The following is a 14,696-nucleotide window of genomic DNA, read 5'->3' on the forward strand; positions in this document are numbered from 1 at the left end:
TCCCTTAGTGTCGCAAAGGCAGAGTGTAACAATCATGTATGAGGCAGCCTCATTTCAAAAGCTGTATTCCTCTGACACACTTTGAAGACTGTTTTAGAGTGAACCTGTCCAGTTAGCTGTCTACAATACAGAGTGGACCAATGTACTCTATTGCCAGTACAATAGTGGGTAAAATAGAACAGTATGTGGTCTGCCAAAGGAGCTCTTATTTTGGCCAATAAATAGGTCAAAATAAACACTGCAGTGTCCATCTTTTGGTGTTTTCAGCAAGTCCTATGCATTCACATTAAACATCGTCTTATCTGCAGGATATAAAGCTACATATTAAAAATATACATCTTATTTTAATCTTCACAATATAATGAGCCTAAGCACAGACTGTATAAAAGGGTTGGTGCATCTAAAGGGACTACAGGACAACTAACCTATTATAATAGAGTCTATTATTATCTAAATGCAGGATGATAGCAAATAGAGAGCTTCAAAATAAAGGCCATTTTTACTTTGCCCTTTACTTCAATTACATGTTAAGCTTAGTTTTCAATTGTCTACTCTAGGATAAGAGGTTCTCAGTGTTCTCATTATTCAAGTGTAATTATAATAATAGCCAGGACAAGAAGGCTACATAACTCCAATACAAGTAAATTTATTAACACAGCTATACAAGCATCATTGTGCTTTCTAGTTAAGCAACTAGAGCCAGAGACTGAAAAACTATAGAAACACACACACACACACACACACACACACGTTATTTAAGCTGCTATCCAGCAGTCACTGGGCAGAAGACAGGAAACACCCTGGACAGGCTGCCTATAGGAACAATACAAACTAAACCAGTCTCTTTGCAGAAAAGCTTGTGTGCACAACCGACTAGTGCAAGAGTGAGCAATATGGCAAAAATATACTTTCTCAACACTTAAAGTCATTTCAATCATACACAATAAGTATTGCACCATTTAGTTTCTTTGAAGTTTGATAAACAGGAATGGACATAGTGCACCAGTATGGCCACTTTCATAAGATACTATCAAACACTGTGATTACAGTGATTTTTATTCAGTGTTTAATGTACTGAGCTGCACTAAATCCAATTAAACAGCACTAAGTGTGGGGTTGGCACATTGTACATGTATTTCTGCAAACAAGGCCGTTTTTCTGGTTGTTTTTAATTTGAGAGATGTGTTTTGCATGCTGGGCACCTTGCATTTTATGTGCCCTGTGCAGCTGTTTTGTGTGGACACAAAAGTTGAAAAACGTTTAACTGAAAGTGGTCAAGTAGCCTGCATCATGGGCCTGCATCAATTTTTTCTGTGCTGCCTAATCAGATCAAAGGTAAGGCGAGTCTTCAGTGAGCAGTTTTTTAGTTCATGTTTTGGCTAGCAGCAGCACGTTGGCTAGTTAACTGTAGTAGTTTAACTTTCTGCCTGTACATAACAAAATGACAGCTTGCTGGCACACCTGACTGACAGTTACAATGCTGCTGTTGCTTAGCAACAGAGAGACACAAACCATGAAGTGGCATTTAAAAAAAAACCAAAAAAAAAACCAGTGTGAATCTCCAAGAAAAAAAGACCTGCAGTGGGCATCACGTTTTTCCGCCTTCAGCGTGAACTAGGGCCAGCACAGGCACACCTGTTTAAGGTGTCAGTGATTGAATTTTGAAATTATTATCAAGTACTCGCTCATTTCAACACAAGAAGAGAAAATATACAGACTAACAACATTTCTGAGTAACTTTGAATATTACACTGTGCCAACTTCAAATCATGAGCCTGGACATGACCAAACTGCCTGTGAAAGAGACAGAGAAGTCAAATATAGTGCAGTTTTATAGATATTAGCAAGGTTCAGATACTGTACACTCATTCACTCCAGTGGTCACTGGGCAGAAGGCAGGAAACACCCTGGACAGTCTGCCAGTCCAACACAAGGCAGGCACACACTCACACCTAGGGGCAATTTAGCATCTCCAATTCACCTGATGTCTATGGGAGGAAACCCACGCAGACATGGAGAGAACAAACTCCACACAGAAAGGACCCTGGTTGCCCAGACGGGGAATCAAACCCAGGCCCTTCTTGCTGAAAGGCAACAGCTACAGTGGAAGGATATTCCTCTGACAAATTAATATCTTAGTACACTGTTTACAGAAGAAAGTATATTGTGTGAGACTACAAGTCCTCATCAAATCCTCTACTTGCTTTTTTTTTGTGATACTGGGTTTTTGTCCTCTTAACACCAGAAGTGTAAGCCTTGAAGTTTTTTTCTTTCACCTGCAGTTAACCAAACATCGGTTGATTAACTCTTGTAGACACTTAAATATTAAAACGAGTCAGAATGTACACCCCTATTGTGAACCCCTCAATTATGCTCTTTGTCATGAAATATGCAGTCGTTATTGCTCTGTAAGTACTGATGATGTTAAAAGATATGTTTACAGTTGGAACATCCTGTGACCGGAGACGACACTGATCACTAGGCTAGGCCCCAGTATCAGCACAAAATCATCAGGAAATGCTGATGAAATCAACAAATCAACAAATCTTGTAGTAAATCTATCCTGAAATTGCAATGTGTGATGTGGTCACAGTTTAAATAGTTAGAGCAAGAAGTGCTTACATTAATAATTGCTATATTTAAAGTGTTTAAAGAAAAAGATCAGTACCTGTATCTGCTAACAGAAAGAGCGGTGTGATGCCATCTCTATTTTTGTACTTTAATCATAGTAACATAATAACATATAATCATATTGCCCTCAACAAATATAGAGTCGTAGTTAAAAAACAAGAACATTTTCTCGCAGGCAGCAAATGTGTTGAAGGGCTTGCTTCTGTTGTCAGTAATGACTGCATGAAACTTGCACACCTGCTAGTAGAGTATTCATAACACTTTATACCAACTACCACGGCCATATCCTCAGACTCCTGCGAATTTCACATAACATATGTCAAAACTAGCAATTTACCAACTTACTTTACAGCCATTCCCACCATGAAATGAGCTGCCATACTATATTAAAGACAAAAGCCTTTAAAAAAAATGTAAATCCCTGTCGTAACCAGAGACTTTGCAGCTGTAGTCACATGATGAAAAACTAACATGTGACAAGGTGAAATTACTGCCTTCTTCCCTCAGTTCCCCTAATTCTAACACAACCTTGTACCAGTTTCAGACGTCACCCATGCACATCCCATGATGTCTGGGTTCACTGAGACTGGCAAAACAAAATAATAAGGCGTCTTGCAGTTTGTAAAAAAGCGACACATTTGCACAGTAATAATACTGTTATCATACTTTTGGCCTTGGCAGTTCATGGAAGGCTGTGATTAATGGACTTTCTAGCACACCTTCTAATAAACAGTGCTACAGCGTAACAACAACTAATCACCTAATTCAAGCACAGAAATTTCAATTCGGTCCCCCCGTCATCCCCTCAAGACACTAATCTAGTCCATCTATTGCTGCCTTAACAGAGAGAAATGAATTGTGATCGACATGGCAAATTTCAAGTGGCAAAACACCCGTCACTAACTTTTCATGTGGGGGAAAAGCTAAGAGCTAAGCACTGCCTGTTAATCTGTATGGGCCAGTTTCCCAGACACGGATTAAGCCCAGTCTTGGACTAAATTGCAATGCCGATGGTGATTCACCGTTGAAAATCCTTTTCAGTCCAGGCTTAGGATTAATCTGGGAAACTGGCCCTATGAGTGAATATGACTTGCACAGAGCTGGAAAGAGTACAGCTGAGTAGCGCCTGTAAAACTCCACTGCCTGTAGCTTCAAGTAATATTCTGACTTGACAAAATCACTAAATTCACATTAGTGCTGCAGTCACTGTAAATGTTACATAACCGTGAATTTGTACATGTTCTAAATTCACCATAATGATTCCTATACATACCAAGATTTAAACACGGACCACAAATTTTGATTTAATAAATTTGCCACAATATATGTACTAGAAACTTGCAAGAGTAGATGGGCCTTGCATGCAAAAAGTTTCAGCACCCCTGGTTTTTACATGTTTTGTTGAATATTGTCACAATTGACCACTCCCAGTCCTGTCCATGTGCTTTTTGTTTACTTTTTCATCCATGTGTGTTTGTTTTGGTTCAGTCCAGCCCCCTTGTTGTCTGACTGCACCCCTGATTGTTACCACCTGTTTCCTACCTGTCCCCCGTCATGCCTCTGTTATATAAGCCCTGTGTTTGCCCTCTTCTGTGTTGGTCTTTGTTTGTTGTTTGATATGTTTGAGGTTTGATGTTTGAATTGTTTGGAAGCCTGTTCTGATGTGCTGTTTTTATAGTTTGGATTTCTGTGTGTTTGCTATGTCTATCCCTCCTGCTCTTCGTATTGGCTACCTGAACCTGGACTGTCATGACCATGACCCTGGATTTGCCCTCAATAAAAGTCGCTTATCTCAGCGTATGCGTCCGCCTCATCGCTCCCCACCGTTACAAATTTCTAATTGTAAATAAGTTTAGACATCCCCTACAGGGAACTGCACATTTGAATGCACATTAGCTGTTTAATTGCTGGAATTAACATATTCAGAGAAAAAAATAAAACAAAATGTGGCCTGTGCAAAAGTTATGGCACATTTATATTCTATATTTTCTTTTTTCCCCCAAACTGTTATATTCTTTACTCATTTTGACAAACGTGTTTGACCAGAAATGTCAAAACTATAAAAATTGGAATCTTCAAACTCTGGCTTGAATGCAGCATCAACTGTAGAAAGTTTCAACTGGCAAAAGAAACCAAATCACTCAAACCTAGAACAAAAAGGTCAAGCAGGCCACAAAGTTTACATTCGCACAGCTGAGACAGTAAACAAATTTTTTAGCTGGACATAGTGCTCAAGTACAGGGTGCACATGATGAAGAAAAAACAGGGCAGCAAATGTTTCAGTCAACAGATTTAGCACTGACAAAAGTCTGGGATTTCTGTCAAAACCATCCCAATTATCAACTTATATAAATGTTGCTAACAGATTTAAATGCAACTTCCTATCTGCAGGAACACACTGGCCTCTAGTTTAACAACAAAAACAGCAGGGCTGTTTCACATTTGAGGAATATAGAATATTATTTTGAGTGCACATGATTAGCTTCTCAAAATAATGAGTAGCAATAATGCATTTTATATAAATCCATTACCAGTATTGCTAGGGAGGGTGTTATATTATTAAATTATTCTGCTTGATATGTCATAACATCGAACATGTTCAAAAATACATAGTATAAATGAATGAATGCAGATTAAGGCAGTTACATATCTGCCTGTTTGAAGACTGTACTGCTTTTCTAGACAGCTACCTTCTGAGTGGTTGTCAAATAGCATATTTTTATTGAACAAGATTTGGCTTTTAATTTAAAAAGATGAGTTAACAAGGAGATGTGTGGAGGAAACCGAAAAAGCCCTGGCTTATGCAGCTTTCCAAGAGGACATTTCCTGCCTCGGCATGATGGGGAATGAATGCAAATCTAAGCTGCATCAAGTGTGTTGTAGTGGCCTGCATCTGTACCCTGGTAATGTGATAAGAGCTGCCCAAGTTGGAACCATACCAGCTCTGGTAAAGAAACCATTCATGGCATGAAAACAAAAAACAGACAGATTAAGAAACCAAGTCACTGAAGTACAAACATCATCAATTTCAATTTCAATTTCATTGTTTAATTTAGCAAATATGGCAATAAAGGATGTAACAATGCTCACTGTTAAGTCTGAAATGATATTCTAGGTGAAGATTCAACTGGATTTTTGATACACTGTATGGCCAAAAGTATTCGGACACCTGACCATCACACCTAAATTAGCTTGTTAGACATCCCAGCAGCCTCCACTTTTCTGGGCAGGTTTTCCACAGGATTTTTGAATGGGTCTCTGGAAATTTGTGTTTAATCAGTCAATTGAGGTCAGGCTGTTAGCAGGTCACTGGAGCTCCTCCACAGCAAACTCATCAAACTATGTCTTTGTGGACCTCAATTTGTGCACAGAGGCACAGTCATACTGTAAGAGGAAATGGCCTTACTTAAACTGTTGCCATAAAACTGAAAGCATATAACTGTCTAAAATGTCTTCGTACACTGTGACATTAACATTATTTTAACAAGCCCCAGACCATTATCCCTCCTCCACCAAACTTACTGTTACTATACTTCTTGGCACTGTACATTCCAGTGGGTATCATTTTCCCTGCATTCACCAGATAGTGAAGTGTGATTCATCACTTCAGAGAAAGTAGTTCCACTACCTCTCATTCTGTAGTGATGCAACAAAAGATGTGTTTTTTATGTGTTATGTGCTTGAGCACTTGGCAGCCCTACTTTGTGAGTTTGTGTAGTCCTAGATACTTCCAGTTCACAATAATAGCACTTACACTTGACTGGGGCAGATCTAGTAGGGCTCAAATTTCATGAACTGCCTTGTGGCAAAGGTGGCATCCTATGAAAGTGCCATGTTTAAAGTCACATAGATCTTCAGCATGACCCATTTTACTGTTAATGCTTATATATGGAGATTGCATGGCAAGAGGTGTGACAAACACATGACCTCAAACATTAGGATGGATGTCCCCTAGGATAGCCATATAGTGCATGTTTATGTGTTAAAAATGTCTTGATTACATTTACGGCATTTGGCAGACGCTCTTATCCAGAGCAACTTAGAGTTTGATTATTTTACACAGGTAAAGTTTGGAGTCTTGCCCGAGGACTCTAACAGGTATTATGTAGAGTGATTACCCAGACAGGGATTGAACCCCAGTCTACAGCATAGAAGGCAGAGGTGTTATCCACTACACCATATTAAACAGAGATCAAATTACATAGTGCACCAATTGGCTCACATAAACAAATTCTCAAAAATAACTTTAATAACTGTAATTCCTGATGTGGCAGCACTCTACGAATATCATATTTAACAGCGACTTCAGAAAAATAGTGCAGTTGAGTCATTTGAGTACAGATGCATGCATAGTATAAGCCCTGCCCCGTCTCTCCACTTGAATAAAGTTTCATTTATTCATTACTGTTCTGAAATTGTATTAACTTTATAGATACTTTTCTCAATTAGCTTACTCACAATACGAACTCATACTCAGTAGCCAGTAGCCACACATCCATGGCTAGTATTTGAGTTATAAGCATAGAAACACATCATTTACTGTGTACATTTTCCAATGAATGATGAAGCACATGCAGTACTCTACAGAAAAAACTAATGTAAAAATCTACTGAGCCTTTAATTCCTCTAAGATAAAAGGTCTTTTTGGAGAGGGTTATATTGTGTTAATTAGCATAACCTTACATGTAGCACTGGATAGCTGTGGATATCAGAGGAACTTGGTTCTAACATCATTAGCCTACACTAGTCATATAATGTGTGAACTTACAATATTCATAAATCTCACACTACAAAATCAAGTTTCATTTCTGGGGTCAAGCTAATGACTTTGTGTGCAAAAATTCTACTCTTCTCTCCAAAACGTCTCCAAACCAACAGGCACTGCTTAGAAAAAGTTATACTCACTATGAGCAATTGAGGTGCTGAGCCTGCCAGACAGAGCTTGGGATTCTCTCATTAAAATTTAATTTTAGGATTTGCCCTCTTGTTTCCACTATGGATAAACCAGTGATAACTCTCCAAGTAAAGGGCATTTCAATCGCATCTTGTTGAAGACTAGAATAATAAGCCCACAACCTCCTGATTTCTAATTTCAGATGTGCGGTTGGGCTTGACTAAAACGTTCAGAATATAATTTAAAAACCTTCTCAGACTATGCAGACTTTCCTCAGCTGTTTCTAAGAGATATGTTCACACAGCATAGCAAGAAGGCACAAGTCATTTGTTTCACCATTCTTTTGAATATGCAACCACCTGTGGTCCTGCAAGACACAGCTTTTTATTAAAACAGAAGATTTTCTATTTTTGCTTTAAGGTCTTACCCAGGATGCCTGTTATCTCTAGCTCATTATTATGTTCTGTACAGTACTCAAAGCTACATCTATAAAGCACCTTTGCACATTTTGTCTGGTTCAAGGAACAATGTTCATGTAAATCTGGCTCAAAGCTAAAACTCTCTCTGACAAAATCAAATCAAAAACACAACTAATGTGGTCCATCCAACCGACAGAAATATGAGACACTATACTGATATTCTGTACGCAGTGTCAGAAGAAGGGCATTCTACTAACAAATACCGTTGGTGTCGTTTTGTGCAATATAAATGCAATATATGCATCATGTGATCACAAAATCTCCTAATAAAGATAAAGATGGTGCACCTTCCTTCTAAATGTTTGCAACAACTTCAGTAACTGCAATAACTGTCCATTTTTAATGTAGAAGTTTAAGACACTTACCTTTTACGATTAAGTGAATGATTTTAGGCCGAGGATTGCGTTCACTCTGTATAGAGCAGGTATATAAGCCTTCATCCGTTACATCCACTTTCTGTATTTGTAGACTGTATTCATGTTTATCACCCATATTTGATACGATGGACACACGAGGATCCACTGACCATTTGTCATTCCCTGCGAATATTATACTGGAACGGTTCAACCATGCTCCTTTTGAGATCCCATCCAACAGGTAGCACCTGAAAGATGAAAAGACAGATGATTAAAATTTAAATTCTAGGTCATTTAAAGAGGCCCAGTCATGCTGTCAAACAGTCTTGATCAACATTCCAGCCCTCTAAATAAGCATTCAGAACAAAATCATGACATTTTGTGGAATATCTTTTTCATTGAAGAATCCATAAAGCAAAATTCCAATGTCACCTAGAGTTCATTTGGACAGTTACAGCTGGTCGGGGCATGGCTGTATCAGCACTGCACAGCATGGCCATGTCCCCTCATCTACTGGAGGTCATTTTGCTTTTCAACTTCGTAAGGATCTGTGGAATTTACAAACGCTTTTGCTCTGAATCAGCCAATTAACACACACATTGTTGAAAGACTGTGAATAAGGTAACCAAAAAATTGCTGATTCTGTTAATAATCTGAACTGCATTTGTACCGAGAAACATTTGCCTTTGTTCAAAACATTTCAAGCTAGAACATTCCAAGAAAGATTTAAAGTTTGGTCTTTTGAGCAGCAGACCAGGTTGAACACTTTCCATGGACAATCGACAGGAACGGACAGCCTATGTTGAGATAGGCTTCCTGTTATAACTGAGCTAACATTGTTTTAATTGTTGGAATGAGAGCTCGCTTGAAATTATTACAAAAAGTTGAGTGGAGTTAGCTGTGAATTCATTGTTCATTCATAATCTGAGCTTCTGAATAAACAATGAAAATGTAAATCCTGCTAGACTATCACTACACTCCAACTGCTCCTATGGCTAGCTCTGTATTCCCAGTTGGTAAAGTGACTTTTCTGTTGTGAGCTTGAAGGAGGTGGGTTAGTGGCTGGTTGTGACTGAGTCTGAGGGGATGAGCGAGTGAATGGGACAGTCAGGCGACTGCAGTGTTTCTTGGGAGAGGAGTCCTCCTATGTTTTTCAAACCTCTGGCATCATGCAGCACCCTCAGACACTAAAAATAATCCAATGTGACTTTTCTTCTTTAATTAAAGACTCAAAATTTCAACAAGGTTATTGTCTGATTGACAGCATCAAGTGCCAATAGCAGTAGGCCTTCAGAATTTCTCACTAACTCCCTGTTCCTGTGATAAATCAAACTTCACCTGTATTTTAAGCAACAGACCATGAGAGAAAATGTGTTATTCCTCAGAGGTGTGGTGTTATTTGGGAGAACACATGACTTAGAATATTAAAATACCAACGACTGCTTTAAATACAAGTGATTCTAATGTATTTATACCCCAAAGTATGCTTTTATGCTTTTTCTAATGCTTTCATAAAGAAAACAAAGAAACACCTAATATTGTTTCAAATTTATGGACTTATTGGCAATGACTTTTACTCAAGAAAGTAGTTCCAGCTGTTTAAAGTAAAGTGAGCATTGTTAGCAGCAACTAGTATAATGAAGAATATCCATACTCCTGAGTGATCATCAATGGCCATTCTATGTTACTATTTCTACATCGATAAAGAGGCTAAAGATTGCAGTTGGTCAGTTGCTGGATAGTGGCTGTTTGCTGTTTAGCTCTTTACTTTAGCCCATTTAATTAAACTTTTAACATTATGAGGCTGAACTGCTGAAAACAGTCTTTGGGGCTGCTTACATGCGGTTTGGCTGGATTTTACAGGTTACATTAGTAACAAGATAAATAAAACCGTTAAATTCAGTTGGTTGCAAAGCCTTTGCAATCAATTACTGCCTGAAGTCTATGACCTTTAGACATCACCAGAAGCTGGGTATCTTCTCTGGTCATGCTCTGGCAGGCCTGTAAAGTAGCCATTTCCAGTTCCTGCTCATTTTCTGGGCTTTATGCCTTCAGTCTTGTCTTTAGACATGCTTATTCAATAGGACTCAAATCAGTGATTGACTTCGCTGGTGAAGAACATTCCAATTTTGGCTGTGAAAAACTCCAAGTTGCTTCTGTACACACCCGAACTCACCCAGCTGCTGTCGGAATTCACATCAATAAAGACAAATGAGGCAGTTTCACTGGAGGCTGTGCATGCCCATACAAGCATGTTTCACAGATGAGGAGGTATGCTTGGATGAGTGATCCTTTTATCATCAACACTTTTCTCATTCACTCACTCTGGTACAACTTAATCTTCAGCTCATCTGGACATAAGACTTTGTCCAAGAACTCTGCAGTCTGCTCTTAAAGCTTGCCATGGGTTCACATCTAATAGTAAACTCTCCAAGGTCATGCTGCTGTATCTACTCTCTTTATGAAAGCAGTCTCTCACATCTATGTCCACAACCTGCAGAGTGTTCCTGAACTGTTATACATACTAAAGGTATTCTCTGGTCATCCACTACTGTGGTTTTCCAGGTTACTTGCTACTGGCACGTCTCTCTCAACTGAGCAGCCAATTCTGCATTTACTTGCTGCCCCCAAAATAGAGACAGAGACAGAAAATGTAAACACAATGTTGTTCAACAATTTGGAATCAAGGTTTTTAATAATACAAGAGATACAAATTTTATACAAGTATAAAATGATTCTAACATAACGATGTTAGGACTAATTAACATCACAGGTTTAAAATAATTGGCAAGAGGGGTAAAAGCTACTTTAAGCAACTTTTAGATGTGTCTAGACTCCAGAAAGAAAACAGAGCTGTGGACAAACACTGAGATAACTGTATAACATCAAGTATCAAATATTAAATATAAATAAGTGTTACATTTCATGGCTTATAATTTGATAAGTACAGGAAATTGTTACTATAGGTGGGTGATATGACAAAATGTAATATTGTGGTAGTTTTTTTTTTATTTTACAAAACATGGTGTGTCAAGATATTTAGTTTTTCTGACATCTGGTAAGTACAGACAAAGTAGTGCCATATTTCAAAAATATTACCGAAAACTATGAATCCAATTACTTGTATTCAACATCTGACACTATGCTGAACTAAATCCAACTAAACATGACTAATTATGTTCTCTTTATAATCAAAAAAGCTGTTTGGAAGCTTTTTAAATACTAAATAAATATCCATAAATATGCTCAGAAAAACTTATAGTGACATAATGTGATATATTCTATCACAATGATGATAAATACTGTCATACTGCCCGGCTCTACTTTGTTACCAAAAACTTACTAAACACCTAAAAATAGTCAATACTCCCAGTTAACATACTAGTTTCAAACCCAATGAACTAAAAGACAGTTTCTGTTCAAATACATGTGGACTGCATTGTAAATATCTGCACTGTAAATGCTTGAAATTCTTCATAGTTGATCTGGAGCTTGCACTCTCAAAGACACTTTTGCTCCTGCCAGTTGACCTATTTCACTCATACTGACCCATATTTATCAAATTCCAGAGGAGATGCATTAATGTCTTTTGCATAGCATGAAATAGTCTTACATGGACTGATGAGGCCTGAGGCAGATCAGTGTTCTTTCTAACTACAGGGACCTTGATAAATACAGATCACTGTGTGTGCTCAGAATGGGGAATAATGTAATGTAGCAGGTTTAAATCTACACTCTGATTTAGGTTCTGGTGGCAGAGCTATCCACTGATGAAACATCAAGGTGTGTACTATTCCCTTATACTGCAGCTGTATTTAAATGAGTGGTGAACAGAGTACCTTTAGTACTGTACTGTCCACTGGTTCTCCAGACATGACCATTAGTTGCCATAACATGGTCTTTACTTTTTAAAGACATTATTAAAATATTCAGGAGGAGCATGTAATCTCTGTAATCTCTCCATCCCCTAAAGGACCAAGACAGCCCATTACCTGACTATTCTCATAATAGTCATTCCTTACCAGACATAAAAAGTATCCAATGTATCACAACTGTCAATTTTGTTTTCCTACATCATTTGAGCACAGCAGCTGGGCTTTACATCATATTAACATTTCCTGATGAATGGACAAACAGACATGGACCAAAATAACTTTCGTTTTGCCTTCTCCTGTAAACTTAAACCATTTTGGAGTTGCTTTTTTCTGGACAGTTTGTTCTTTTTTCCTTTTTTTAACAAAACTAGAGGAGCTGACAGGTCTCTGGAATCATTACGGTCTAGTTCACCTCTTTGCTCTACCCCCACTCATAACATGCTCAAAAATCTTTGTGTTGCCTAATTTGAATAACCCAGATATTTCATGACTTTTATGGAGTCAAAATAACTTCTTTGGCATTCATCAAACAAAGCTTGAAACAGATTATAGTCATCTCTCATATGGATGAGTAAACAAAGCGGGGTTTAAAGTTGCCAGCTCAAGGCTGCCAGCTCAGCCAGTACAGTCACATGGACTGGAAATCTGATTTGGCTCATAAAACTTCACCCTATACTTCAAGCCAAATTTATTCCTCTGACAACAAGCCCAGCAGCTTACAGATTAAACCAAAGGCAAAGATGTACAACAGGCATGACAAAGAAACCCCAACAAGAAGATGGAATCAAATAGAATAGAATAGGGTACTAATTTGAATGGGGCAATAGTGCAAATAAAGGGATATTCAGACATAAGCAAACTCTGAATTCCACCAATTTTCCAAAATGCCTGTATAATTCAACATCTGAGATGTAAGCAAAGTCCATCAGTGGTTTAATATGATGTGGTTAAACTCACTGACTTACTGAATGATGTCTACAGTGGTGGTGACAGGAACCAGGTCTCGATGTCTACAATGCAGATACAGCCATTTTATAACAATGCAGTATGACCAGTGAACCAACACGTCTTCAGTTTTTATATACGGAAAACTGATTATGGTAAAATTGGCATGCATCCCTCCAGCCATGACACCCAGGACTCCAATTCCCAGAACCCTATGGGTGAACACATGATGTCAAGGTCTCCTGGTTCCACCCATCAGTGATCAGCTTCCCCTGACTATTGATGTTCTTCACCTGTTTTATCTATCATATGACTAGATCCAGTTAGTTTATAAGCCCGGGCTTTAGGCTGGGTTAGGAGCCACCAAGCCGCCTTGTTTGTGCTCTGATCTGCTTTTTGTGTATTTGACCCACTGTTTGTATTTTCGACTCTACCATTTGTCTGTGCCCTTTTTGGACTTTGGTTGGCTGGATTTACATGTGCTGTGTTTGTACACTGTTGGCTCATTTTGGATTTGACCTTCATCTGTTTTTTGACCTAAATTACGGATTTTGGACAAACTAGTAAAGCCTCTTGTTCACATTTTAACCACACGTGTCTCACTAAGTCTGACTCGTTACAAAAATAAAGGTAAATATGAAAATACTTATATTTCTACACACTCTCAGAAAAAAGGAAGTAAACTGTCACTGCGGCAGTTCCCCCTTTTGTCACTGTGGTGGTACTCCCAAGGGTACATCTCAGTACCTTTAGTCAAGGAACATAATTGTATCATTTTCCATTGAAATCATATTTTCTAAGTTGTATTCCACACAACCCGTCTCGTCTCCAGGCTTTTTTTATTGTTCTGTTTTAAAACATTAGGTTATAAAAAGGGACAAATATGTACACCTGGAAAAACTTATTTAAGGTTAACAATTAAACCTTGAAGCCACTGTTGTACCTTTAAAGATACATTTACATTGTTTGGACCTTGATGAACAAAAAATGTACCTGCACAGAGCCTTTTATCTAACAGAGCAGGACAGCATTTCTGAATGACTTTGTTTAAACCATAACGATTTATGCAGACATTCTGAAAAATTGTTGCTCAATTTAATTAATTGATTATTAGTATTGGTATTTTTCAATTGGTATTAAACTGTGACAGAAGCGGTAGCCCTCTTGGCACTAGGGCAGGACCCTCAAGAGCACGTCTTCAGTACATTTCATTAGAGAACATAACTGTACTATATTTTGCAGTTTTACTATAGCTTTTGCGTCGTACTGACTCCCTACACACTGTCTTGACTCCAGACCTTTTTATTTATTGTTCTGTTTTGATACACTAGGTTATGAAAAGGTACAGTCTTAAAAAAGAAGGTTCATCAAGTGTTCTTTCGTAAAGAAAACAGGTTCTATATAGAGTCATGGACACTCAAAGCACCCTTTGCATGACTAAAGGGTTCTTTGCAACATGAAAGGCTTCCTCAGACTGATGGAGAATGTGTTATATATGGTTCTATATGGCATCTTT

General features: G+C 38.2%; 1 protein-coding gene across 3 annotated transcripts in view; it reads right to left on the reverse strand.

Moving 5' to 3' along the window:
• negr1 (neuronal growth regulator 1) overlaps positions 1-14,696 on the reverse strand; it is a 184,754-nt gene that overhangs the window by 123,633 nt on the left and 46,425 nt on the right. For all 3 annotated transcript variants that reach the window (XM_037534842.1, XM_017720913.2, XM_017720923.2), the window contains exon 2: positions 8,370-8,608. In XM_037534842.1, coding sequence (XP_037390739.1) covers positions 8,370-8,608 — 239 coding nt within the window. The remainder of the gene's footprint in view (positions 1-8,369; positions 8,609-14,696) is intronic.

Source organism: Pygocentrus nattereri, chromosome 26, assembly GCF_015220715.1.
Source record: "Pygocentrus nattereri isolate fPygNat1 chromosome 26, fPygNat1.pri, whole genome shotgun sequence".
Taxonomy (NCBI): Eukaryota; Metazoa; Chordata; class Actinopteri; order Characiformes; family Serrasalmidae; genus Pygocentrus; species Pygocentrus nattereri.